Source organism: Sus scrofa, chromosome 4 (genome assembly GCF_000003025.6).
Source record: "Sus scrofa isolate TJ Tabasco breed Duroc chromosome 4, Sscrofa11.1, whole genome shotgun sequence".
NCBI lineage: Eukaryota > Metazoa > Chordata > Mammalia > Artiodactyla > Suidae > Sus > Sus scrofa.
Window position 1 is genome coordinate 68462035 of NC_010446.5, and position 27106 is coordinate 68489140.

At 41.4% G+C, this 27106-nt stretch overlaps 2 protein-coding genes across 10 annotated transcripts in view; one reads left to right on the forward strand and one right to left on the reverse strand.

Annotated features, from left to right (window-relative positions):
- Positions 19662-24088, forward strand: CRH (corticotropin releasing hormone). Of its 2 annotated transcripts, none has more exons than XM_021088452.1 (2): positions 19662-22184; positions 22984-24088. In XM_021088452.1, exon 2 carries the CDS (start codon positions 22994-22996, stop codon positions 23567-23569), a length of 576 nt encoding a protein of 191 aa, XP_020944111.1. In that variant the 5' UTR covers positions 19662-22184; positions 22984-22993; the 3' UTR covers positions 23570-24088. The 2 variants fall into 2 exon arrangements, with proteins under 2 accessions (XP_020944111.1, NP_001106533.1); NM_001113062.1 differs by having other exon boundaries at positions 22020-22184; positions 22980-24088.
- TRIM55 (tripartite motif containing 55) overlaps positions 25215-27106 on the reverse strand; it is a 43679-nt gene continuing 41787 nt past the window's right edge. For 6 of the 8 annotated variants that reach the window (XM_021088507.1, XM_021088508.1, XM_013996715.2 and 3 more), the window contains one exon: positions 25215-26227. In XM_021088507.1, the coding sequence (XP_020944166.1) occupies positions 26105-26227 (123 nt within the window). In that variant the 3' untranslated portion in view covers positions 25215-26104. 8 annotated transcript variants of the gene reach the window in all.

Below are 27106 nucleotides of genomic sequence, written 5' to 3' on the forward strand. Positions count from 1 at the left end.
TCTTCTTATAAGGGCAATAGTCCTATTGAATTAGGGCCTACTCTAATGGTCTCACCTTAAGTTAATAACTTCTTTTAGGGTTCTGTGTTCAAATACAGTCACATGCTGTTATACTGGGAATTAGGACTTTAGCAGTTAATTTTGGGAGGACACAGTTCAATCCATAGATGGATATCTGGCAGTCTGCCAATAAAGAGAGTCTTTGAAAGTGTGAGATTAACCTTGGGCCTAGAGCAGCAGGGTTTCTTCCTTTGGCACTGTCAACATTTGGGGCTGCGTAATTCTTTGTGCGAAGCCGGTCCTGTGCATTGAAGGATGTTTATCTGCTTCTACTCAGTAGGTGCCAGTCATGACAATCAAAAATGTCTTTAAACATTGACAGATGTCCCCTGGAGGTAGGGCAAAATTCCTCCCAGTTGAGAATCGATCTGTGGATTTCTCCAATTCTTTATTACAGTTGATGTTCCAGAACCCCAAGTCTCTCTAAGGCTTAAAAGGCAGATGGCTGTATTTCTTTCCTTGTTCCTGTAGCCTGTGGCTTCCTCAGCCTTGTTTGATTAGTCACCACCCTAACCTATATATTCCATCTTCTGGAAGTTTGTTCATGTCCTGCATCCACAATGGGTTCCCATGGTTTAAGAGTTTAACCTTTGTTCGTCTGTAATATTTTAGGAGGTCTTAGGACAGAATGTAGATGAGAATGGATGGTCAATGCACTGTATTTAAGACCCTCCACCTCACCTCCCAGAGTATAAATGAGAAAACCAAGGCTCTGAGAGAAGTAATTTTCACACAGCTGCACCTAATAATAGTAAAAAGACAGGATTGGAATCTAGTTTGGTTCACTCCCAGTCTAGTGCAATTTCCACTAACTCAACTCTGCTGTCTCAGCATGATTTATTAGTAAACACACTGCCATTCCCTTCAGAGAGATATCTCTTAAAAGGAAAAAGTCCTCAACAGATGATTGGATTTTTTTTAAAAAATGATAAACTGACAAAAAGTTTGGGGGAGGAACCCTTGACCCCAGCGTTTTGAATTTCTCTTATAAATTAAACTCTAATATCAGTAAATAACTATTTAAAAGTGGGAGGGTTGAAAGTAGGTGGCTACCGTGCTCCATCCTCGATTACACGGTTACAGACAAAACATTAGTAGCATTCATTTATTCATTCATTCTTTTTTTAAGCTGTTTCCCAAAACTGTCTGGCTGAGAACAAGTCTTGCAGTTGCGTGTGCGTGTATGTGTGTGTATCTTCCTGTGTCTGTGTAGTGTGGGTATGTGTGATGTCTTTGGATTTCCATGTGGCATGTGTATGCATGTACATGCATTGGGTGCACTAAATGTGGGTTTGCTGGAAAAGGGAAGAAACAGAATTTTATGGGAATAGTCCAGAGTAGAGCCAGTGCTTGGTCTAAGGACAGCGCGTGCTCATTCAGTGTTGCAGATTTTCATCCTTTGCATCTGTAAAAGCAGTCTGAGGTCTCTTCTAACACCTTGACAGATGGTGGTTGACCCTAACCCCCATCACCCGTTAGGGCTGACAGTATTGGCAGCCCGCTGCCTGGAGTGCTCCTGCTGCCCATCAAAGTCAGCTCCGACGAGGCTTTCTAAACACACACATGTCAGGTGCACTGGTGCTGCGCCACTGGGCCCAGGCCCTCTACTCCTGCTCCCAGGAGGGCCTGAGAACTCGGCCCTCGGGGATCACAACCTTGACCAGCTCAAGGTCCTGGATCCTGGGCTGAAGAGCAGAAAGGATGCTGTGGACTGTGAGTCTCCAGGGATCTAAGAAAGGGACAGGTGATTGGAGACCAGTCTTCAGGGCAAAGGACAGTCTGGGAAGAAGGCAGGCAGAGTTCAGCCATTCTTCCGTTACTACGTGGGCTAGCTTGCTTCATTTTTTCAAACATTATAAATTCTATGATAGAAGGGACTCCTCGGTATTTTTCAATATCCTTCATAGGGCCCAGCAGATAGTGGCTAAATACTGGTGGATTGATTTGAGTATTGTATTCTCTGTTTCAGTGTTGCTCACATGTGAATTTCCTTCATTCATGTATTCAACACAGATTTATCAAGTGCCCATTTTGTGTTATACCTTGCTTTAACTCTTGGCTACAACATTGAACAAAACAGACCAAAATTCCTGCACTGTGGAGAGGCAACAATCAATCCAATAATTAAGAGAGATGGAATGTGAGCGCTCCAGGGGACAAGTAGAAAGGGGAGGGTTCAGGTGTGAAAATTGTGGATGGGGTGATCACAGACAGCCTGAGTGAAGACCTGAGAGCTTTCCTCCATAAAAAGATGAGGTGTTTTCTTTCTTTTTGTTTTTTTGTTTGTTTGTTTTTTGCTTTTTAGGGCCACACCCTCAGCATATGGAAGTTCCCAGGCTAGGGGTCAAATCAGAGCTGAAGGTCTACACCACAGCCACAGCAACACAGGATCCAAGGTCACGGCAGTGCTGAATTCCCGACCCACTGAATGAGGGTGGGGCTCAAACCTGCATCCTCACAGATACTAGTTGGATTTGTTTCCACTGCACCACAACGGGAACTCTGAGATGAGGTTCTTTCCATTGAGATCACTTGGTAGTAGATCCAGCATGTCACTTACAAAGTGGATGTTTTTGTTTGAGTTGGGTGAAACTTCATGTCTCAGAGAAATCCACATTCTCTTGCTTTGTCTCAGCCAGTCCCCTCTCCTCTGGGCCCAGTCCCCTCTCCCCATTTTCCCCAGACACCTCCCTCCTCCAGCTTGGTGCTCTCACCCTTCTGCAAGCTCGGGTTGAAACTGGCTCTAGGGTCTAAGTCCTTCTTAACAAACAATAATTGAACACCCTTCCTGAACACTGCATTGACCTCTTCCTACTACTTAATTCTTTTTTCTCCTTTATGTTAAATTTTTAAGAAAAATGGTCCTGGTTTACTGTCTTGACTTCTGCTTCTTAGCCCATTGCTAGATGGCTTTCTTTTAAAACATGACATTATACTTGGGAGGGTTCCTATGCAGATTATAAAGCTGGTTGCTCAGCCTCAGACCACCTTTCCAGGCTTCTTGGTATCCTGGGGCCAGGAGTCTGCAAACTCTATTTCCCCTTTGTCATCTGGTTTCCACTGGGTCTCCTGGGAGGGGCAAGAAGGGCTTGTCCCCAGTAAGAGCCCCGCACTGCAGATGCAGTCATTGGTTCCCATTTCCTGCATCTGCTGGCACTCAGAGCTACCTCCTGACCTCCTCCTCTGAGGTCCAGCTCCTGCTCTGCTGGGTCCATCCTCCCAACTTCTAAGGCACCAGCTATAGCTGAGCAGGACCCCTCCCCTGAGGCCCAGCCCCCTAAGGACCATCTCTGAACTACAGAGGTGGTAGCGCCCAGCCCTGAGAGCCTCCTCCATGGGCCTAGATGCCTCTGATGCTCCCTCTGCCCTGGGTTTCCCTGGCTCTAGGAGAGGTCATTTTCTCTGTGCTTTCCCAGTGTCCCCTTTTGCTTTTTCAGCTCTCAAACCCTCCTCTACCCAGTTCTTTATATTAAATTTTCTCTATTGAAACAACTAGTTCATCTTCTGCAAACTAGACCCTGACAGACAGAATCACCAAAAGCCCCCAGGCTGTCAAATCTAATGAGTTGCTCTCGGTCTTTATGTTGGGCACTTGTGTGTAATGTCTTAGTTTTCTGACTGCCTGTCTGTCCAGAGCTTCCCCACCTGCCCCCAGTGCCACTGTGATACCATTTCTTCTGAGTCTCCTACCTGCTCTTGAATAGCCCCCTGTCCCTCGCCTTGGCCTTGCTCAGCTCCCTCTCTGCTCCTTGCATCTGGCTCCACCTGGATCATTCCCAGCCATGGCTTCTATATCTTGCTGGGATCTGGTTCTCCATCCTTTCCCAGCCTTCTCTCCAAGCTCATACTCCACTTACAACTCTGAGTGGATCTTCCTACCTGAATATCCCCCAGGCTCTTCAATCTCAACATTTCCCAAATCAATTTTGTCATCTTCTCATCCCAAGCTCTCCTGCTGTGTTCACCAGCTGCTCCAACGCCCAAGACAAAATGATGAGAGTCGTTTGGACTTCTCCCTCTGCCCCACATCCTGCCTTTCCTCACAGTTACCATTTCTTGGGGCCCTGGCCTCCAGCCCCACCCCTGCCACAGTTCAGACAGTGAGCACTTCCTCTTATGGAGCACTTCCTCTTCCAGAACCACACTAAGGACTTTGCACACAACATAGTTAATCCTCACAACAATAACTCTATGAGGTAAGTCCTATTATCAGCCCCATTTCACAAATGAAGAGCCTGAGGCGCATAGATTATGTGACCTATCTAGTGACACAACTAGCAAGTCACAGAGCTGGGATTTGAATTCAAGAAGGCAGGCTCTTAACCATGCTGTTCCACAGCCTCTCAACCCCTTGGACTGATCCCAGCTTGCCTGAATTGGTGTAAAGGTTTTTCACTGATGTCTTCTCCAGCACTGTGCCTGGCACACAGAAGACATTGAATGTTTCTTAGCATCATCAGTTTATGTGTTATCCATCAAGTCTAACTAGCCTGGGTGTGTTTTCTAAAATACAAATCTTCCCTCGTCATCTCTTTGCTTAAAGCCTCACTGACTCCTCATCAGCCCAGGATCACAGTTCACATTCACAGTCCTTCAGGAGCTGGCCCTTATCGAGCTCTCTTAGCATTACCTTCCAGCACTTTCCTCTCTGCACATCTTCACTCAGTGCAGAAAACCACTGTCATTCCTGGAATTCCAGGAGCATCCTTCCATCTCTGCTTCCTCCCATCTGAGGCTGCCCTGCCTGGCATGACCACCCTCTCTGCTTATTGACCGTTTCTGTGCCTTCCTTCCATTTCTCTGGGGCTTCTCCAGAACCCTCCCCTTGCCCCCATCAGAGTAGACGCCATTCTCTGCATGTAGAGAGCGCTCACCATATGCGTCATTGTTCTCATGTCTCCCTCAATGGGCAGCAGGGATTTTCATTGTTCATCTTTATCTCCAGCACCAACCGCAGGGGTGGAACATAGTAGATGCTTGGTCAATACTTTGGGGACCAGTAAGAATTGTTTTCAGTACTCTTTGGCCAGTTGAGCTCAGTGGTTAGAATCTAAATGGGGGCACCACTCTGGCATAAGTGTCTCAGCTGATGGACAGAACCCAGGATAGTCACAGAAACACAAGTTACCTGTGTCAGGCCAAAGTTGGCAAGTGGTGTCGTGTGCCTGACAGGCCCTAGGATAATGTAAGAAAACCTTGGCAAAACAGTGTGACCTGCTCTTGGCTCTGAGAATCCTACCAAATGGTGGGGAAATAAGCAAGACTCACAGCAAAGGCAGCCTGCTCATCAGCTCCCTGTGTCTTGTCTCATGTTGTAGAAAAAAGAATCATGCAAATGTTGTATAATTGTTTGTCTTCATTATGTGAGCTTGTTCCTCACTTCATTATGCACAGAATTTGCAAGTTGCTTTCTGTCTTCCTCTCATTTCAAATAGCTGATTTGAAATTTCAGGAAAGGTACATATTAATTACCAGGGACTCCATATAGCAAATATTAATTTAGGCACTAGTGTGAAGCGTAAACAACAACTTATCCATTATAGAATGAGAAACTGCACAGATGTCTTCAAGGCCCAGAGATGTGGGGAGGTTGGAATATATTTTGAGGAACTGGGTGAGCATATTTGTTAGTCAATGGTCCGAACCACTCTGGGAATGGCAGTGAAGGATAGACAGAATGGAGTGTTCGGCATGGTTTATAAGAAGAGGTGTGAAGATACAAATTGAGGAAAAACCAAGAATGAACAGCAGAATGACTGTGAATAATGCCTGGGTGAGTTTCCGGGGTTGTTCCTGTTGAGCCCAGGCATTTTGGTCAGTGTTCTTTTGGGTGACGTGTGCATCACAGTGTGCTAGCCCTCACAACCACACCCAGTGCTTAGTGCTGAGGAAGGAGGCAGCCCAGGAGCATGGCCTCAGTGTAGTACCTGTGCCTCCAAAACCTTGTGTTGTCACCGCACCCCTCCTCAGAGCTCCCGGGATGCCTGAGCGAGAAAGAAGAATGGGAGAGAAGGGAGGAGCTCTCTGGGGGTCCCAGAACCCTCCACAAATCAGCTGGGAGATGTCTGAGTTGCCTGCCCATTCTGAGCCTGACCTCTTCATTTGTGGAAAATGTGAATAACAATAGCTGCTTCCTGTCAGGGTCCTAGTGATGATCACAGCTAAGGAAGGTAATGCTTCTGGAAGAAGCGTAAACTAGGGAAGCTATTACTATGTTTTTCTTGGCCAAAAGGGAGGGAGCTGAAGTGTCCCAAAGTTGCCTGAGGGAAAGTCTCAATGGCTAGTTTCTGAGAACCTGCTCAGCCCCTTTCAGGCCCTCCCCAGACAATTTCTGATAAAATCCCAGCAGATACAAACATGGGTTGGCATTTTTGTATTTTGTCAAAAGCCTCAATACGTAGCCACTGCTTACACTTATTCTCTATTCTTACTTAGTCCAGTACTTGGCCCAAGGAAGGTGTTCAGTGTTGGGGAATTGATGTGGTTTCTGGGCCCTAACGTTGCCCTGGGTTGTGATTGAGACTTGGATAGACACAGGGCCCTGCTTGGAGCCACCCGTTCTTGGTGCTCCCAACCCCATTCAGACCAGGCTCACCACTCTTGCACTGCACCAGGAGTCCCCCTTGGAATACGGATGGAGGTCCCTATGGCACCATGCAGCATGATCAGGACCTTCTCCCGTGATTAAACACAGAAGTGGGACAGGAGGAAAACAACAGCTCCTTTAGAGAAATCCAGATGACCCGGCCTCAGGGGGCTTGGTGAAAAGCCTACTCTTTCCCCATCTCCTCCACAAAAAAGCCCTGTGAAAAGTTCAAGTGCCCAGGAAGATGCCCTTTAAGAAAACATCCTTTATTTGAAGGATCCAAATAAATATATTTATGCATTTTCTAAATTTAGACCAGTGGAGAGACATACTGTTTGTGCTCAAAAGGTGTAAACATTAAAAAAAGGTAAGAGAAAGCTGAAGGGCTTTGGAAGAAAAATATATCCGAGTATCTCGTAGAACAGGATGAACATGGAATTATCAAGGAGATGAAGTCTGAAAGAGGCCCCCTAGTCCAGGACTGGCCTCTGGGAAGGTATGAAGGCAGCTGTACCTATGCTGATGGGAAAGGCAGGAATCCTCCAGAGATTCATCCCGGGGGAGAGATAAGATGAATAAAAGGGAATTTAAAATTATGAATGATTATTTTCTATTGCCTGACCTTAGAGCAGAGACTAAGAATGGAACAATAGTAAAGTTCCCCAGGAACAATTTGGGTGTGAAAAGAAAAATGAGTTCTCAGTGGGCTTGGTGTGAGTCACTAACCAGGTCTCCTTTGGAGAATCTGACAGGTGAGGCAACCCATGGGGTGATGGAGACTCCCAGCAGGAAATGAGAGACTTACCCCAAATGGAAAAGAGTACATAGTCTTGATTTTTATCTCAGTCAGCAATATTAGTTGTTGTTTTTAACCCCTCCTTAAATGCAAAATTTCCCTTTGAGTGCAGCTACTTTCAGTTTTAAATCAATAAATGCTTAGGTCAAGATAGTAGTTTCAACAGGGAAATAATCCTTAAGTGAGCAGACATTAAGTAGAGAGACCTCAGCCAAACAGATATTTTTCAAGTCAAATGATGATATTCCTAAATAAAAATGTATCTTTGAAAAGATAAGGAAGAACCTGAAATGCATATTGTTACCTGAAAGAAGCCAATCTGAAGAGGCTACATACTGTATGATTCCAGCTTTATGTCATTCTGGAAAAGGCAAAACTATAGGGACAATAAAAAGATCAGTGGTTGCCAGGGGTTGCGGAGCGGGGAGAGGGAGGAAAAAATGAATAGTTCAGGCCGGTGAAACCATTCTATGTGATACAGTCATAGAGGATATGTGGTACTGTGCATTTGTCAAAGCACAGAATGTGCAATATGGAGTGAACCCTACCTAATGTAAACCACAGACTTTAGTTAATAATAGTGTATCAGTACTGGTTCATTAAATGCACCACACCAGTACAAGATGTTGATAATAATAATAATAGTGGGAAACTAAGGGAAGGAGGGGTGAGAGAGAAAGAGAGTTCATTGTACTTTCTGCTCAATTTTTCTGTAAACCTAAAATAGTTCTGAGAAAATAACATCTATTAATTAAAAAAAATTAGATCATCTGAATGGGTGAAAAGCCTCCAGTATTAGAAGAGTTTTTTTCTTTCATTATTTCATTAATAAACCTGTGTTAAAGCTAATAAATACTAGACACAATCCTAGGCTCTGAGGAGCTGAGATTGGATAGAATCATTGTCCTCAGCTGAAACAACAGCCACATTGTTAGCCCAGCAACATCAATGACTAATATTTATTGAATGCTTCTTATATTCCAGACCCTGAATTCACTATCTCATTTCATCTCACTACTCTAAAAGGAACAAATAAAAGAACCTGGCATTTTAGAATGACTTGACAAATAAGGAATTAATTTTGGGAAATTTAAATAACTTGTCCAAAGTCACCCAGCTAGGAAGTAACAGAGTAAAAACTGTATTGAGGCAGTATGACAGTTGCCATACTCAGAAATCTAATGTGTAGCCACAGGAAGGGAGAGACAGGTAACATTTTTTATTCACTTTGTAAGGCTACTTTGAAGAGCTTTGTTCTTAATGAAATCTTCATACAAAGGTATTAGAACAAATTCCATTATAAAAAGGAAGATACGTCATTCTTTCTCAAAAAGCTGCATAACTCTTTTCACAGAAGAAATATATTAGCTTATATAATTTTATTTCTCCATGTAAATTAAAAAAAATCCCTTCATTGCAATTATTATTGTTGCTGGGAAGATGAAAGTACATTAGCACAAGGCAGAACTTTACAGCTATTAAGAATTAAAGTACAAAGAAAACAAGTTGGAAAATGAAGTGAAGCTGAAATATGTATCTATATTTAACTTTATATGAATAGGAACATTAAACTTCACTGCAGCTTGAGGCCATCAAATCTCTTCTATTATCCTAAAAACACTGTTGTTCAGATCACTTCTAAATTTTATGCAAAAGAGAACAGTGAATGTGGCAAATCAGACAGATCCTTTCATTCCCACATATATATAGATTTCATAACCATCCTTTCAAGGGTTCATTGACTTCCAGTTATAAGACCCCCTTGAACTGATATTGGCTTTCTCTTAAGCAGAACATACATAGTCAATCTCCAAAGACTACAAACACCATGTGTAAGCAGTGTACTAGGAGTCACCAACTACAAAGAAGTGGAAAGTAAGCTCGCAAAAAGCTCAGTGACAGAAAAACAGGTGCGTGCGCAAGCACACACACACAGACACATGCACACAAATTAACTATAGATCTCATAATGGAAGTGAACACCACATTTTCCACAGATGGACAACAGAAGTCTCAGAATGAAAAGAGTTCACAGCAAGGTTTATAATAGGTCTGAACCCACAGCCAGTAACAACATCTTTGAAATCCACAGATCCTGAATGTTGGCTGCGGGTATCTGTTCCTCCCTGCAGTTCTCATTGCCTCTTGTCTCTTGAGTGATCAAATTTCCTTTTTGGAAAACTCAATATCACCAGTTGCACTCAGTTTTGTTTAGGAAACGTCTGCCTTTTCACACCCAAAGAAGGTCCTCCTTTGCAAGGCAGGCCACAGATTTCCCTGGCTAAATTACTATAGACACCAACTCCTTTCCCTGACCAGGAAATGTGCAAGCAGATCATTTCCTGGGGAATGAGGGAGGGCTCAGCAGCTCCGTGCTGTAAGGTGCCCCTTCCCCTGGCAAGCGATCCTCAGAAACACTGGAAATAGACACTTGTCCCCAGAAACCCTCTCTTTAAGGGTGAAAACTGTCGTTTAAAATTCTTCTCCCAGGAGCAGTAAAAACTTACTCAGTAGCTTTAATCATACACTTGCATATGGATGGCAAAAAAAGAATGTGTAGCTGGACTCCTCACTGCCTTGGCTTATTGTATCTAACTTGACCCACAGTAAACATGCTCTGTCATCACATAAGTCTGAGAAAAGCTGAGGACTTGGGGATTTACACTGCAGAATAAAAATTTTAAAACAGAAAATTCTTCAGTTAAAAAAAAATGTGTATAACTTTTCTTGAAACATCCTCTCATTTTTCTCCCTTTGTAATACCGGTAAATTTTCCTTAGTGTCAAGAAATGTTCATGAATATAAATACCTAATTAGGATGCTTGGGTGATGGATTTCTTTCTTATGACCAACTATTGTAAGATGATTAGTCCCTGCAAATTGCCCTTCATGACAGAAAGTTCACACACGTTCTCTCACTGCCCTCCATCCATTATCTGGAGCCTAAAACAGAAAATTTGATGTATTACGATGTAAATAGAAAGGTCAGTCATGTCTCTCAGGACAAGGGCTTGTTAGAGAAGCAGAAACGTGCCCCTTTTCCAATGCTCTGAGTCATCTCCCCAGGGTCAGTTACTTTCTAACTTCTGGAAAAATAAAGGGACAGGTAACAAAGCTCTTGCCATTTTCTGAGGAAAGGAGGTAAGATACCCAACAATGATTTATGGATACTGAGAGAATTATTGGCTGATGGGGAACTGAAAGGAAGCCCTGCCATCACCAATCCCTGAACAGGAGTGTGGTTGCCCACAATTAAGTGCCCTGGGCTCCTAGAGATCCTGCCCTTGTCTTGTATAGCTCCCACCATCACTGGCGTGTGTTGCTCATATTAGAGAGGACCAGTGGTGATGACCTAAAGACCGTAAGTCATTTGCTCCCCTTCTCACCCCTCCAATCTACTCTCCCCACTGCATTCAGAGAGTTCTTTCCAAAATGCATTGGAGTTTACCTCCTCTCCCTTTGAGATTCCATTAAAATGGTAGCATAAACCCAAAATTATGACGAGAACAGGGTAAGGACCATAAGCAGGTGAGAGAGCTTAATAAACTTCTGAAATAGGGAGAGCAGAAAAGGTGATGCAGTGTTTGAGGATGAAAAGCAGAAGAAGCAGCTGTAAAGGATCTGCAAAGGGTCAGCAGAAGAAGGAGAGCAGAAAGTGCAGTTACTGAGGAGAACGGTACAGAGGCCATTGCAAAAGGCACAGAAAAGGACAAGCAGCTGAGGAAGGAGCTACCTGCTGAACCCAGGAGAGACCTAGAACTTGGGAACTCCAAGTATTACCAAAGGCAGGAATGAAAAAGGAGTCAGAAACAGGGAGAAACATAAGTCTGCATATGGAAGAGTCAACACCAGCACCAATTTTTCTCATCCCATGGGGAGAACGTTGAACATTGATTGCTAACTGGAGGCAAAAGGCAAATAAAAATCATTTGAAAAACATATTATTGGCTGAATTGTATCCCCCCCACTTCCTCCATGAATGTTCATATGTTACAGTTTTAACCCCTAGTGCCTCTGAATGTTACTGTATTTAGAGATAAGATCTCTTTAAAGAGGTAATTCAGGTAAAATGAGTCATATGAGTGGCCCTAATTCAGTATGACTGTTATCCTTATAAGAAGAGGAGATTAAGACGCACACACAGAGAGAGAAGAAAGACCCCGGGAAGGCACAGGGAGAAGATGGTTGTCTGAGAGGCAAGGAGAGAGGCCTCAGAAGAAATCAACTTTGATCTTGGACTTCTAGACTCCAGTAGTGTGAGAAAATAAACTTTGTTATTTAAACCATCCAGTCTGTGGCACTTTGTTGTGGTAGCTCTAACGCACTAATACATATATTTCCCCTAAGTGAAACAGAACAACTCCAGAGAAAAGTTCTCGGTAATGCAACATTGTATGAGTATCCCCAAAGTAATGACTCTTTCACTACCTGATCACACTTAGAGGAAGTCTACTTGTTGAAAAGGTCTTTGTCCTTCACAAAGAATTTCCATTCAGCTTTTTTTTGCCTAATTCATATATATATATATATATATATACACATAATATATCACATATATATATATATATATACACATAATATATCACATATATATATACACATATATATATCACATATATATATACACATATATATATCACATATATATACACATATATATATATCACATATATATATCACATATATATACACATATATATCACATATATATACACATATATATATATACACATATATATCACATATATATATATATATATAATGATTTGTTTCCGTTATAGCTGGTTTACAGTGTTCTGTCAATTTTCTGCTGTACAGCATGGTGACCCAGTCACACACACATGTATACATTCTTTTTTCTCACATTATTGTGCTCCATCATAAGTTTAAATATAAGAATGTGATTCTTCATACGTAGGGTTACCTTAAGAGATTTAAGGAAAGTCTCCTACATAAAATAGAGAAACAAAGATAAATAAACTTTTAAAAATAACCATGAATGTAATAGATAATTTGGGGAAAGAAAGCTTAGAAAGTTTCTAATTAATATTCTTAAAGAAATTAAATAGAACATGACACCATAAAGCAATAATAAGAACTATGAAAGGGGGGGGGGGAAGCCTGGAAATTGTATACATGGTTACAAAATAAAACTAATTGAGGAGCTGGAGGGTATTTAAGAACCCTCCCAGAACACAAAACAAAGAGTCCTAAAAGGAGGGAAAATAATAAACAGAAGGCCAATCGAGGAGGACCATATATTTTTTTCCCTTCTTTTTAGGGCTGCACCTGTGGCATATGGAAGTTCCTGGGCTAGGGGTAGAACCAGAGCTGCAGCTGCCAGCCTATGCCACAGCCACAGCAATTCTAGATCCGAGCCATGTCTGCAGTCTGCACCACAGCTCATGATCCTCGAGGAGGATTAAAAGTCCCAGAAAAAAAAAAAAAAAAAAAACAGAAAGTACAGAAAATTTTCAGAAGAATAATGCAAAGATTTTTCTACACTTGAAGAGCAAGAGTAAGGGGTAGTGAGGGCAGCAGCTACATCACAACCAAGCTGGGCGAGCACACGGTGCCCTGCCCTCCCTGCACAGCAGCCACAACACCACCACAGCAGGTGGGTAAGTGCAGCCTACACAAAGGACACCCCTTGAGCACCTGGCTCCAGGGCATTTTGTGCTTCTGGGCTCCATGGATCATGTCCTATATGAGATCACTCCTTCAAGATTGGGAGAAGGAGCTGTTTCACTTAATGCATAGAGACAAGCATAGAGAGTCAGGCAAAATGAGACAGGGGTAGATGTTCCCAACAAAACAAGATAAATCCCAAGAAAAAGCCCCTAATGAAATAGATATAAGCAACCTACTAGATAGAGAGTTTCAAGTAATGGTCATAAAATTCTCACCAAACTCAGAAGAATGGATGAACACAGTGAGAACTTCAACAAAGAGAAAGTATTAGTACCAAAAAGAAGTTATAACTGAACTGAAAAATACACTTGAGGGGGTTCAGGAGCAGAGTGGACAGGGTAAGAAGAATGAATCAGTGAGCTGGAAAACTAAACAAATGGAAATCACTCAGAGCAGCAAAATTAAAAAAAAAAAATTTAAGGGAAGATACCTTGAGGGACTTCTAGGACAACAAGCAAAATAATAGTCACATTATAAGGGTCCCAGAAGAAGAGGGAAAAGGCAAAGAAAGAAAAATTATTTGAAGAAGTCATGGCTGGAAGCTTCCATGGCTGGGGATGGAAACAAAAATCTGGGTCCAGATAGCCCAGAGAATTCCAAATTACATGAATCCAAAGAGAACCACACCAAGACACATTATAATCAAAATGGTAAAAGTTACAAAGTGAGAATCTTAAAAGCAGCAAGAGAAAAACAACTTATTTCATACAAGGAGAACCTCATAAGGCTATCTATCAGCAGATTTTTCAGCAAAAATTTTACAGGCCATAAGGAAGTGGCATGGCATACTCAAAGTGTTGAGAGGTAAAAATGTCTAACTAAGAATTCTCTACCTGGCAAGGTTATCATTCAGAATTAAAGAGCAGATTAAGAGTTTTAAAGATAATCAAAAGCAAAAGGAGTTCATTACCACTAAACTGGCTTTACAAGAAATGTTAAATGGACTTCTTAGTCTGAAAAAAGGGCACTAGTTGATAATAAAAAAATATGAAAGTAAAAAATTTCACTGGAAAAGTTATATAGTAAAAGTAATAGATCAATCACTTAAAAATCAAGTGTAAAGTTTAAAAGACAATGGAATAAAATTAACTACAATAATTGAGGGAAGCATAAAATAAAAAAGATGTCATCAGAAATGTAAAATGTGTGTGGGGTATAAAAATGTAAAGCTTTAGAATGTGTTCAAAGTTAGAGCGCTATCAAGGCAAAAGAGACCGATATATACTTAAGATGTTGTATGTGAACTTCACAGTACCCACAAAGAAAAAAACTATAGTAAACACACTAGAGAAAATAAGAAAGGAATCAAAACTTAATACTGAAGAAATCCAGAAAAGCACAAGGGAAGAGAGAAAGAAAAGAAATGAACAGAGAGCAACTAAAAACAAAAAACAAAAATAGCCAGAAATCAATGAACAAGATGTTTTCATTTCATTTGATGCCTACTTAATAATTGCTTTAAATAAATGGAGTAAATTCACCAATCAAAAGACATAGAGTGGCTGAATGGATTAAAAAAAACAAGACTCAGGATTTCCTTTGTGGTGCAGCAGGTTAAGGATCCAGCATTGTCACTGCTGTGGCTTGAGTCACTGCTGTGGTGCGGGTTCAATCCACAAACAAAATGGCATAACCATCAACAAAAACAAAAGCAGCAAAAACAGACCCATCCTTAAGCTGCCTATAAGAGATTCATATCAGAAGGAAGAACACACAGGCAGAATATGAAGGGATTGAAAAAAATATATTCCATGCAAGTGAAATGAAAAGAAATCTGGGTAGCTATATTCATATCAGACAAACAGACTTTAAAAGAAAAGACTGAAATAAAAGAAAAAGGCACTACATCATGCTAAGGGAGTGAGTTCAGAAAGAAGATAGGACATTTATAAAAATGTATGCACCCAACATAGATGCACCAAAATTTATAAAGCAAATGTTAGTAAATCTAAAGGAAAAGTTGAAAGATACAAGTTGGGGACTTTAACACTTCTCTAACAGCAATGGACAGATCATACAGATAATAAAGAAACATCAGCCTTAAGTGACACATTAGATATATAAACTTAATAGATATATACAAGATACTCAATCCAAAAGCAGCAGAATTGGAGTTCCCTTGTGGCTCAGTGGGTTAAGGATCTGGCATTGTCACTGCTATGGCTAAGGTCACTGCTATGACATGGGTTCAGTCCCTGGCCCAGGAACTTCTGCATGCCATGGGCATGGCCAAAAAATAAATGAATAAATAAAAATAAAAATGGGCAGGAAATCTGACCAGACATTTTTCTGAAAAACACAATACAGATGGCAGCTAATACATGAAAAGATAGTCAATGTCACTAATTAGGGAAATACAAATCAAAACCATAATGAAATATCACCTCACAACTATTAAAATGGCTGTTATCAAAAAGATAAGAAATACACACATTGAAAAGGAGGTAGAGAAAAGGGAACACCATTGGTGAGATTGTAAATTGGTACAGGTGCTATGGAAAGTAGTATGGAAGTTTCTCAAAAAATTAAGAATAAAACTACTGTATGATTCAGCTACTCCACTTCTGGGTGTTTATCCAAAGAAAACAAAAACACGGATTAAAAATATATGCACCCCTATGTTTATTGCAGCATTATTTACAATAGCCAAATATGAAACAATCTAAGTATATATTGATGGGTAAAATGGATAAAAATGGATAAAATATATGTATATACTATATATAATATGTATATGTATATATATAATGGAATACTACTCAGCCACATAAAAGAATGAAACCTTGCCATTTGTGACAATGTAGGTGGTCCTTGAGGGTATTATGCTAAATGAAATAAGCCAGAAGGAAAAAGACAAAGTACCATATAATTTCACTCATATGTGGCATGTTAAAAAAACAAAACAAACCAAAAAAAAAAAAAGAAATCACAAATACAGAGAATGTATTGGTGTCTATCAGAGTGGAAGGGGGCTGGCAGCTGGGCAAAAGGGGTGAAGGAAATCAAATGTATGGTAAGGGATGGTAACGAGACTTTTGGAGGTGGTTACTTACAGCATATAAAGATGTTGATTTATGTTGTACACCTGAAACAACAACAATAATAATAAAAAATATAATGATGGGGAGAGAAGTGGAGAGTTGGGAAAGGATAGCCCTAACTAAATAATGTTAGTAGCTTGATCCTTCCATGTCTTTAGCTAGATACCTTCCTGAATTTCCTAGCTATATGAGCCAATAAATTCTGTTCTTGTTTTTTTTTTAATAAAAAAAAAGAAATGAGAATCAAAATGCCATTGAATTTCTTGGATTGTAGAACACAAGGGAATACTTTTCAAAGTTCTGGAGGAAGATTATGTTCAACTTGGAATTTTCACCTTGAAGTACCACTCAATTATCTTGGTTAAATAAAACCATTTTGAGAAATGCAAGAACGCAGAAAATTTACCTGCATACATCCTTTCTTAGCAAGTTATCTCTGGATGTGCTGCTCTAGCAAAATAAATACAGAAGTCATGAAGAAATAAATCGGAGTTGCCATTGTGGCGAGGTGGTAATGAACCCAACTAGTTACCAGTAACTGGCCTTGCTCACTGGGTTCAGGATCTGGCATTGCTGTGAGCTGTGGTGTAGGTCGAAGATGTGGCTCAGATCTGATGTGGCTGTGGCTGTGGTGTAGGCTGGCAGCTGCAGCACTGATTCCACCCCTAGCCTGGGGGCTTCCATGTGACACAGGTGCAGCCCTAAAAAACAAAGAAGAAGAAGAAGGAATAAATCATGTGATTCTAGATAGTGAATTCATTTAATTAAACAGGAAATAGTCCCAGGAAGAGAGCTGTGCATCATCAGATTTAGAAAGTGAACAATCTCAAAGCAGAAGGTTAGAGTACTCAAATAGGCCTTAAAAAGAGGAGAAGGGCTTGATAGATTTCTTATCATGAAAGAAATTGGGAACAAAGCTTAATAATTCAAGGAAAAACCAAACTGGGAATATAAAAGAGATAATTAATAATTGTAAAAAAAAAAGGAAATATATCAGAATCTGTGACTTTGTTATGCAGTGAACACTTTTTACATAGTCAACGGTTATAAACTATATTGATTTTAACTTTTAGATCAATCTATGGTCAATGCACAGAATGCTTAACTATGGCTATATAAATATCAACACTGACAATCTAAAAGTACAACTGAGGAGTGTCCATCGTGGCTCAAAAGTCAACGAACCTGACTAGTAATCATGAGGTTATGGGTTCAATCCCTGGCCCTGCTCAGTGGGTTAAGGATCTGGCATTGCCATGAGCTGTGGTGTGGGTCACAGACGTAGCTTGGATCCCGCATTGCTGTGGCTGTGGTATAGGTCGAAGATGTGGCTCAGATCTGATGTGGCTGTGGCTGTGGTATAGGCCCGCAGCTGCAGCTCCAATTTACCCCTAACCTGGAAACTTCCATATGCTGCATATGCGGCCCTAAAAAGACAAAAATAAAATAAAAGTACACCTGATAAGACCTGGGATATCATGGTGCAAGAGGGTGTGTGAAAAGCTAAAGGAATACTAATATTCTCGTTTTACAATCTGAGGAGTTAAAAGATATTGTTTATACAAGAAGGATCAGGAAATGATTACTTGAAGGTACAAGGGTAAGATGTGGGAGAAAAATTAAAAGTCAGGTTATTAGAATGGTGATCATCTGTGAGGAATGAATAGAAAGTGGTATATCTTAACAGGATGCCATACAGTCAATAAGTGGATGTCATTTAGATATAGGAAAATGAGATATTATTTTAGGTGGAAAAAAGTAGATTATAAAATTTTAGTTACAAAACTTTATCTAGTAACTTCAGTCTGATAGGTTTATGGATGATTTTTTTTTTCATCCATCCAGAAGGTTTATGAGTATCTACTGTGTTTTAGCCCTGCGCCAGGGGCTGGAGTAATGAATGTGGCAGTTTGTAAAGACAGTCAAGTCTCTGCCACGCAGTTGACAATCCAGCAAGGAAGACACACATGGTAGTAGTAAGAATGTGAAAATGTGAGCTTTATGATGGAGGACGTTCATGACGTTAGCAGAACACAGAGCACAGGTCCTAAACCTAGTCTAGGAATCTGGGAAAGATTCCTCCAACCAGTTACTTTTAAGGTTTTAATAAGGGTTGTTGTTGTTGTTAGGTAGAAATTCACAATCAGGAACACAGTTTTATCCCAATTATGTAAAATATATATGCTCAGGAAAAAATTCTCAAGGGAAGCAATAAAAGGTTAATGGAGGGTATATTCTGGAATATGAGGAATTTTGTATTCTTTATACTTTTCTTTTTTTTAAAGTTTTCTGTAAGGAGGACGAATGGCTTTGAAAATCAGAAGAGATTAATAAAAGTTACTGTTACCAGTGAAGCTGTTGGATATTTGTGCTGTTTTAGGTTCTTTCCCTGGACTTACCTCTGGAAGTTAAAATTATCAAACCACCTATCCACCCTTGGCATTTTTAAAGGCTGTCATCGGAGATGGTAGATTTGTTTCAACAAATATTTGTTAGCAGATTTGGAGACGGTCTTTGCCATGAGCTTTGCTAATAGAAGTATGTGTTGAGATCTCCTCAAAAGTCAGGGAGATGCTGGAATATATCCAGTAGGTACTATTCTTTCTGATATTTCTTTATTCATTGGACTGCTGTGCCATATCTTTTTACATTTAACCATATCCTTCCTATATTATCTTCTTATTGAAAAATAGTTGAAAACATGAAATAATCTGTTTTGTGCCCATAGTGGATAGTTCTAAAAGCAATTTAAATTGGTTCTCCAGTGACTCCTTTCAGGAAGTTATTCCTACATGTAAGATTGACTGAGAGCAGTGGTAATTTTTATGGACTTGGGCATTTAGTTTGCTGTACATATATGTTATTTCTCCAATCACACAATTATCATTATTTTGAGAACCACATCACTCTATACTTTATCAAAAGATCTCTTTTTTCCAAGGTAAAACTAAGGTGGAGAATTACACTCACACGTCCTAAGTTGGCAATGCATTGTTTTATAAAACCTCATGTAGCAATGATGAGATTCAGCTGAAAGGTAAACGGCAGTGTATGCACAGATCAGGTGCTGAGACATCAGCATGTACAGAGAATCTCTGTGCTCTCATATCTTAGGTTTATCAATATAAGCAAAGTCTGAGAAAAAGTAACTTATGACTGATGTGAGAATATTCACCAAATTCACTAAATTCATCTTCTCACTTCAATTTGTTCCTGTGTCTCTGCTGGAAAAGGAAGTTCAAAGGGTATCATTATATTATGGGAATAATACAGGTTGATAGTCAAAAGGACTAGGTTTTTTGTTTGTTTTTTGATTTTTAGGGCCACACCTGCGGCATATGGAGGCTTCCAAGCTAGGGGTCAAATCAGAGCTGAAGCTGTCAGCCTATGCCACAGCCACAGCAACTTGGAATCCAAGCAGAGTCTGCAGCCTATACCACAGCTCACAACAACGCCTGATCCTTAACCCAAAGAGCGAAGCCAGGTATCGAACCTGCATCCTCATGGATACTAGTCAGATTCATTTTCACTGAACCAAGATGGGAACTCCTGAAAGAACTAGGTTCTAATTCTGACTTTTATCACTAACTAGCTGAGTGACTTCAGGTAAGTCACTTAACCTCTCTGGTTCTCATTAAAAACTGACTGATCTCTCCCAGTCACTTTTAATATGAATTGTCAGTGCTGTGATGAGTTCTAACTTTTGGCTAAGTTGTGGTGAATAGGGGCTACCCTGCACAGTTCCCTCTCTTCTGGGATCTAGGTCTTTTGTTCCTCATGCTTAGTCAGAGCCACTTTGCCTAACCAACTACCTACTCCAGGGAAATCTCACAGCAAGGATTCAATAGTGATGAGGGAGCTGTACTAAAACAACATCCTCAATAAGCCCAAGAGGAGAGAGATCTGATGAGATTTGGCATTAGTCAAAGCCTAGAACATGTTGTTTCTTCCTTCTCTGGAGGAACTTCCCAGGCCTTCTCAGCTAAACCTTTGATCTTATTCCTTTCCTAGTTCTTACTCTCTTTCCATTTACCTGACCCTCCCCTTCCAAATCTATGTTCACCTCCAGGCTGACATCCAAGCTAAAATCTGCCAATGGAGACAGAGGAGGGTTCATCTCCTACCAACATAAAATACAGTTTTCCTCTAAAAAGCACAACCATTTTCCATATTTATGATCTTCTGTTAATAACTCACATCTTCCCCAGAAGGCACATTTCTTTCTCTATTCTCTTATGTCAGAAGCACATTCCATGCAATGATCCAACTATGGGCTTCTCTGGAAACTGCCAGAATTTTTCTTTCTACCTTCCTTTTGTTTATGAGAATGGTTGTGGATTAATACAGACCCCAAAACAGGAGTTGCAGTGTGTATTGCATCGTTTGTCATGTGAGCTACAATGCAAAGGAAGCAGCCAGAGGTAACCAGAAATGAGGAACAGGAAATTTCTGATAAACAATTCTGGTGGTTATCTAGAAGCTGAACTGAATCATAGATACCAGAGTTTGGAATTGCATTTTGAATTGGAGAATTAGAGGTAACTGCCTCCCACCTGTATGATAGTATCAATTTATTGTGAAATTTGAGTATGGTTTTATAAGCATTTATTCTTTGGTAGTGCTAGAGAGTATTTATTTATCAGGCTCCCATGCAGCACATTTGAATTTGGAAAAAGAAATGATTAAAACAGCAACAAACTGGGTGCTTCTGATATGGATACTATTATGGGTGTTAATAGTATTTGGAAGTAAGATGAATGAAGATACTGTTTTACAGACTCAGTATTCATCAATAAAAACATGCAACTGGTAAATTTAGCCCTGTAATCAGGCAGTTAAGAAGAGTGATTTCTGTCCTATTTGTATAGAATAGAAAGTTAGAATGGATGTTTCTGTCATTGGGCTTGCATTGAGTAAGCTAGATAAAAATTGTTTAACTCATCCGCCTCTCACTGGTCCTTTCTTTCTCTAATTTGGGAACAGAAAAGCCCACAATTAATTTCACATTCTGAGAGAAGAGATGAAGGAGGAACAGTGAGGTTCTGGGAGAACTTAAAATCTTTGCTGCACCCCTGACTGATCCTGGTTTGTGCCTCTTCATCATGGAAGTAGCTCTTGTATCATTTAAAAAACTTGAGCAGTGTTCCCAAAGAGGCTTATTGGTCTTACCTCTGTAGGCTCATAATTCCTTTATCTGTTCTTGGGAGGAAAAAGCAGAGAGAGGCTTAAAAGCTGGAGGTCTATGCACTCCCGTCTCCTTGTTCTTCATTCTTATCCAGGCAGAAAGGTAATGGGACACGTCTCTAGCAGAGGGAGGTTTTCAGATACTGAGGTTTTGTCTGAGACAACTGGTCAGAGAAGTTAGGAGGAAGAGGGAAGAGGGGGTTCAGGAGCCCCCTATAAGTGGATGCTGCTTCCCCACAGGACTGTGGGTTGGTCCACCTCCCTTCCTTCACACTTTCCTCTTCTCTCCCCTCCCATTCATCGGCTCTTTTTTGACCTTCACTTCGGCCCTTCATAGTAAGAGGTCAGTATGTTTTCACACTTGGGAAATCTCATTCAAGAATTTTTGTCAATGGACAAGTCATAAGAAGCCCTTCCATTTTAGGGCTCGTTGACGTCACCAAGGAGGCGATAAATATCTGTTGATATAATTGGATGTGAGATTCAGTGTTGAGATAGCAAAAATTCTGCCCCTCATTCCCCGGCAGGGCCCTATGATTTATGCAGGAGCAGAGGCAGCACGCAATCGAGCTGTCAAGAGAGCGTCAGCTTATTAGGCAAATGCTGCGTTGTTTCTGAAGAGGGTCGACACTATAAAATCCCACTCCAGGCTCTGGTGTGGAGAAACTCAGAGCCCAAGTCCGTTGAGAGACTGAAGAGAAAGAGAAGAGGGAAAGAAGAACAGTGGGGACAGAAAGGAGAAGCAAAGAAAACCCTTGAAAACCCCAGAGACGTTCCTCTGCAGAGAGGCGCGGCGCGCAGCTCACCTACAGAAGCGCCTCAGAAGGTAGGGCTTCCCTAGACGGAAATGCATGCGTCCCCAACCTCGCACTGCGCTGCCTGAGCTGCCACCATGCGATGCGCCGCTCACTCCACTCAGCTGGCCCTCGGCGCGCGCGCGCGTGTGTGTGTATGTGTGTGTGTATGTGTGTGTGTATTTGCTGACTGTGCCTCAAGATTCCGATAGTAGCTGGGATGTGGCAAAAGCAAACTTAGACGGCTGCTCAACGTTACCCGAACGGGCAGTTTTTCTTCGCTGGCTGTGTAGGCGAGCCCCCAATCCAACCCGACCCCCACCTCCCCGAGGAGAGAAGGGTGCGAGGGCAGGGATGGAGAAAAGGGAGGAAGAGGCAGCAGTTCTCAGTTTGGAGGAAAAAATGCCGAAACATCCGGAAAGAGCGCGGGGGTAGGGGGGCATGATTAAAGCAGGTGGGGTCTTAAACTTGTAGTCTTCTCTAGAGCTCGGTGGACTGGTTTAGAGGATTGTTAGAAAGGGGACTCGAGACTGTCCCTTGGTGAGTCTCGCAGGGGTCACTCTAGCCTGGCGAGGGGCTGAGCTTTGGCGCCAATTCCTGCAGGCGCCCCTGTTCCTGCTCTGGGTCTGGGTCTCACTCCAACTCTGGAAGTCCTAGTCCGTGAGCGTCAGCACCGCGGACAGCGCCCGCTGGAGCCCCTGACATCTGTGCTGTCCTGTAGGAAGACCCCCCCCAAGCGCACCTCCCAGTTGAGCTAAACTCTGATCAACTCTTTCTTTCTCTCTTTCCTTCTCTCATTCCGCCCTTTGCCCACCGCTGTGCCGCAGCTAGCGCCCCTAAAATGCGGCTGCCACTGCTTGTGTCCGCGGGCGTCCTGTTGGTGGCTCTCTTGCCCTGCCCGCCATGCAGGGCCCTCCTCAGCCGGGGCCCCGTCTTGGGTGCCCGGCAGGCCCCGCAGCACCCCCAGGCCCTGGATTTCCTCCAGCCGCAGCAGCAGCCCCAGCAGCCGCAGCCTCGGCCGGTCCTACTCCGCATGGGGGAGGAATATTTCCTCCGCCTGGGTAACCTCAATAAGAGTCCCGCTGCTCCACTCTCTCCCGCCTCCTCGCCTCTCACCGGCAGCAGCGGCAACCGGCCGGACGAGGTGGCTGCCAACTTTTTCCGCGCGTTGCTGCAGCAGCTACCGCTGCCCCGGCGCCCGCTTGACAGCCCTTCGGGTCCCGCGGAGCGCGGCGCAGAGAATGCCCTCAGCAGCCGCCAGGAGGCACCCGAGAGGGAGAGGCGATCCGAGGAACCTCCCATCTCGCTGGATCTCACCTTCCACCTCCTCAGAGAAGTCTTGGAAATGGCCAGGGCGGAGCAGTTAGCGCAGCAAGCTCACAGCAACAGGAAACTGATGGAGATTATTGGGAAGTGAAACGGTGCGTTTGGCCAAAAAGATTCTGCATTTAGCACAAAAAACAAAAATAAAAAATATTACAGTATTCTGTACCATAGCGTTGCTCTGATACCATTTGTTTATTTTTATATAGCTTGAGAAGTAGAAGACCGTGCAGCAAGAGCGCTCCTACCCCTTAAATAGCATGCACAAAGTGTATTCACGTGCCACAGGGCAACAAAATGTAATTTGTATCGTCTGTGTTTAGTTTCTCTTTATTTCCAGGTGTCTTTAATGATGTTTTAAAGAGCAAATAGACCCAGGGGGAAATGTTTTGAAGAAGCAGGCATAAGTCACCCAAATGATTTTGTTGTAGTTTGAGCTAAAGAGAATGTCATTCTCTTGGGTGGGTGACATAAAATTTTGTAAGCTTGTTGAATCAACTTTTCCTTGTAAACGTTTCAGTAATAAAACATCTTTCCAATCCTTGGTCAATTTGTTTGTGTAAGAGAATGTTGAATATTTATATTTCTAATAAAAGCTGCAAAGGTAAAGATGACTTTACTTTTCCTCTTCATTGCTCACAGGGGAATATTCTGAGCTCCTTACTTCCTCCAGATTGCCTTCAGCACAAGAAAAGACAAAACTCCTTGCATCTTATTTTCTTCTAAAAACACAAACATCTGTCAGTGGCCTACACAGATCATGCAACTGCCCTGGACTTAATCTCTGTACCTCAGAGATTGAGATAAATAATTTGGAAAGTTGCTTCCAGTTCTAAGGCTTGGTAATTCTATAAATGGAAGACAGATTCATAATGGAAATAACATGTAACCCTGATTAACTATAAGATGTGAAATAATTGGGGAGAGTGGGGAAGGAGGAAAAGAAAAGAGAAACATTGGGGCAGGGATTTCTTACCATGATAGGACCAAAATGCTGCACCATTTTTTTCTATGACAAAGGCTTACTTTATCAAACTATTACTTTGGCACCATTAAAAAAGTTTTTAAGCTGTTTTCCATGGCTGACTTTCCTTTTCTAATAGGAAAAACTTGATAGCCTCTCCACTTAAAACAACTAAATTTAGTTGCTATAAAATGGCCCTTGGGAACATTTTTCCCATAAAGCACATTTTGGCTTTAACAACTTCACAAATACTTCATTTCTGTCTATGCCAACCCTAATCACTTTAATTCTTAGGAATATATACTATCACTGTGCACTTCTAAAATCAAATAGCACACCTAATTGGTTTTACAGTGCACTCATCTTTGGTAGTTTAGTTATTAACTTAAAAATTCAATCGAGGAGTTCCCGTCATGGTGCAGCAGAAATGAATCCAACTAGGAACCATGAGGTTGCAGGTTCTATCCCTGGCCTCCATCAGTGGGTTAAAGATCCAGTGTTGCCGTGAGCTGTGGTATAGGCACATCTGGCGTTGCTGTGGCTGTGGTGTAGGCTGGTGGCTACAGCTCCAACTGGACCCCTCGCCTGGGAACTCCATATGCCTTGGGTGCAGCCCTAAAAAGACAAAAAAAAAATTTTTTTTTCAATCAAATGTTTAATACTTCAGAATTAATTCGAATATATGAAGATGCTTCTTCCCTTGGGACTCTTTAAATACACTTGACTAATGGAGTAATAATAAGATGATATGAAACACATAAAATCATTGTTAGACTAAGTTGTTAAAAACAACATTTATTTAAGAGTTCATACAGAGTAATACGTATGTTTTGAAGGAGGCACTATGGTGGGACAAATAAAGCATGATTTAAATACATATATATATGCATATAGTGTGTATTATATGCACATATATATTTAAATACATGCCGTTGTTCTACAGCTCAGCAAATTGGTGCCTCGGTAGAAAGTAGACAGTTCCTGTTGAAAAGTCTTTTACAGTTAAAGTGCTTGACATCTACATATCTCAAACTAAGATTAGAAAAATGGCACAAGAAATGTCCTAGGCCTTTAGCTTTCTGGACCAAGAATGTGGCACCAGAGTCAAAGAACATTTCCAGGTATCCATCCAGCGACATCTCACAAGGAGGAAAGCTTTGTGAAGCGTCTCATGCCTTTGGTCGATGATTTACCTTTTGTCCATATATTGATAAATCGGTCATTTCTGAATTAACACTGAATTTTACTGACCACCTGCCTTGTTGATGAGGAAAGAGAATAAGAGCTACTATGCTATCATAACAAAGGCAGCGCCTATCAGAGACAAGAGTGTAGTGCCGACTTTTTTCAACACTTGCCACTTTTACTGACACGCACACACACACATACCACACCTACACACCCTTTGTAATGTTTCCCACACGATAAAGATTTGCATAAGATCAAGTTCCCCTTTTTTTCCTAATGCCTTCTGCAACTATTTTCTCAAAGCATGGTTTTCCCTCACTGTGTTAGATAAGTCATCTGGAATTAAAAGGTATCTTTTATAGAAATCCTGTTCAGAGGTCCCTTTCATCATCGGCATGATATTATTTTCATCTTGGTTCCCTGCTGCCTGTGTGCATCTCAGCCAGGCAGACAGAGGGGCAGCAGTTGGAATGAACTTCATTCATTCAGGGAGTTCAACCAGGAAAAGGAGAAGACATGTCGAGCTGGCTCAGAATCAGCTCCATTCCCACTCCCCGCAGCTGCAGCCTGGCCCTGGAGGGGCCGGTCCTCAACTCCGATCTGCAACAGAAGCAAAGCTGTGTCACAGGAAGAAGAGCCTAGTCTTTTGTGAATTGGTCCAGTCACTTTTCTACTGAGGAGAAAGGATAATAATAATGACATGGGACATAATTATTATTAGGGATGGAAAGCAAGCTCAGGTTATCTTGGCTCTGGCCAAGAGCCATGAAAGGAATCCCACTCATAATCTAAAGAGGGGCTACCATAAGGCATGCAGTAGAGGAAAGTTCTTGGGGAAGAGTTCAGGCTATTCTACTTCTTTTTAAGTCCACTTGTACAGGCTTTACTGAGATGAAAATGACATTACAATTAATGGAATTTGTGTTTAGAAAAGTCTGTGAAATGGGTAAAAATCCTAATTTAAATGACTTTACTATGTCACATGACATAATCGCTCAACTGCTAAAGTGCTAAAGTAGAAATTTTTTACCAAGATGTGAAAATATGTATGCGTATGTATATATATATGTAATTTTGTAACTTTATGTAAATTTATATTGATATATATGTAATTTTTACAAAACCACAGGCTTAGTTTTGAGCAAACTATGAATAAAGGGACTTTTTTCTCTAGGCAATAAAATCTAATACTACAAATATTTCTAAACAGATAGCTGTCTTTTATAGATTCCAGACAAATATGTTATGATTGGGAGGTAATTGATCAATCTCATCTCATAAGTGAAATGTTTCTATGATGCTTTGCGTGTAAAAAATAGTAACTTAGTGGAGTGAGGGACAATCCTAGAGAAGTCTTGTTGAAATGTGATTTGATGTAAAAACTCAAATTCCTTACACTGAAGGTACCATGACAAACATAATCCTTTATAGGAGAACTACCAAACACAGACTAACATATTCTGATGACCTCACTGGTAA

Excerpts from the sequence above, each read along its gene's own strand:
- CRH (XM_021088452.1), top strand. The coding sequence starts at position 22,994 with ATGCGGCTGCCACTGCTTGTGTCCGCGGGCGTCCTGTTGGTGGCTCTC.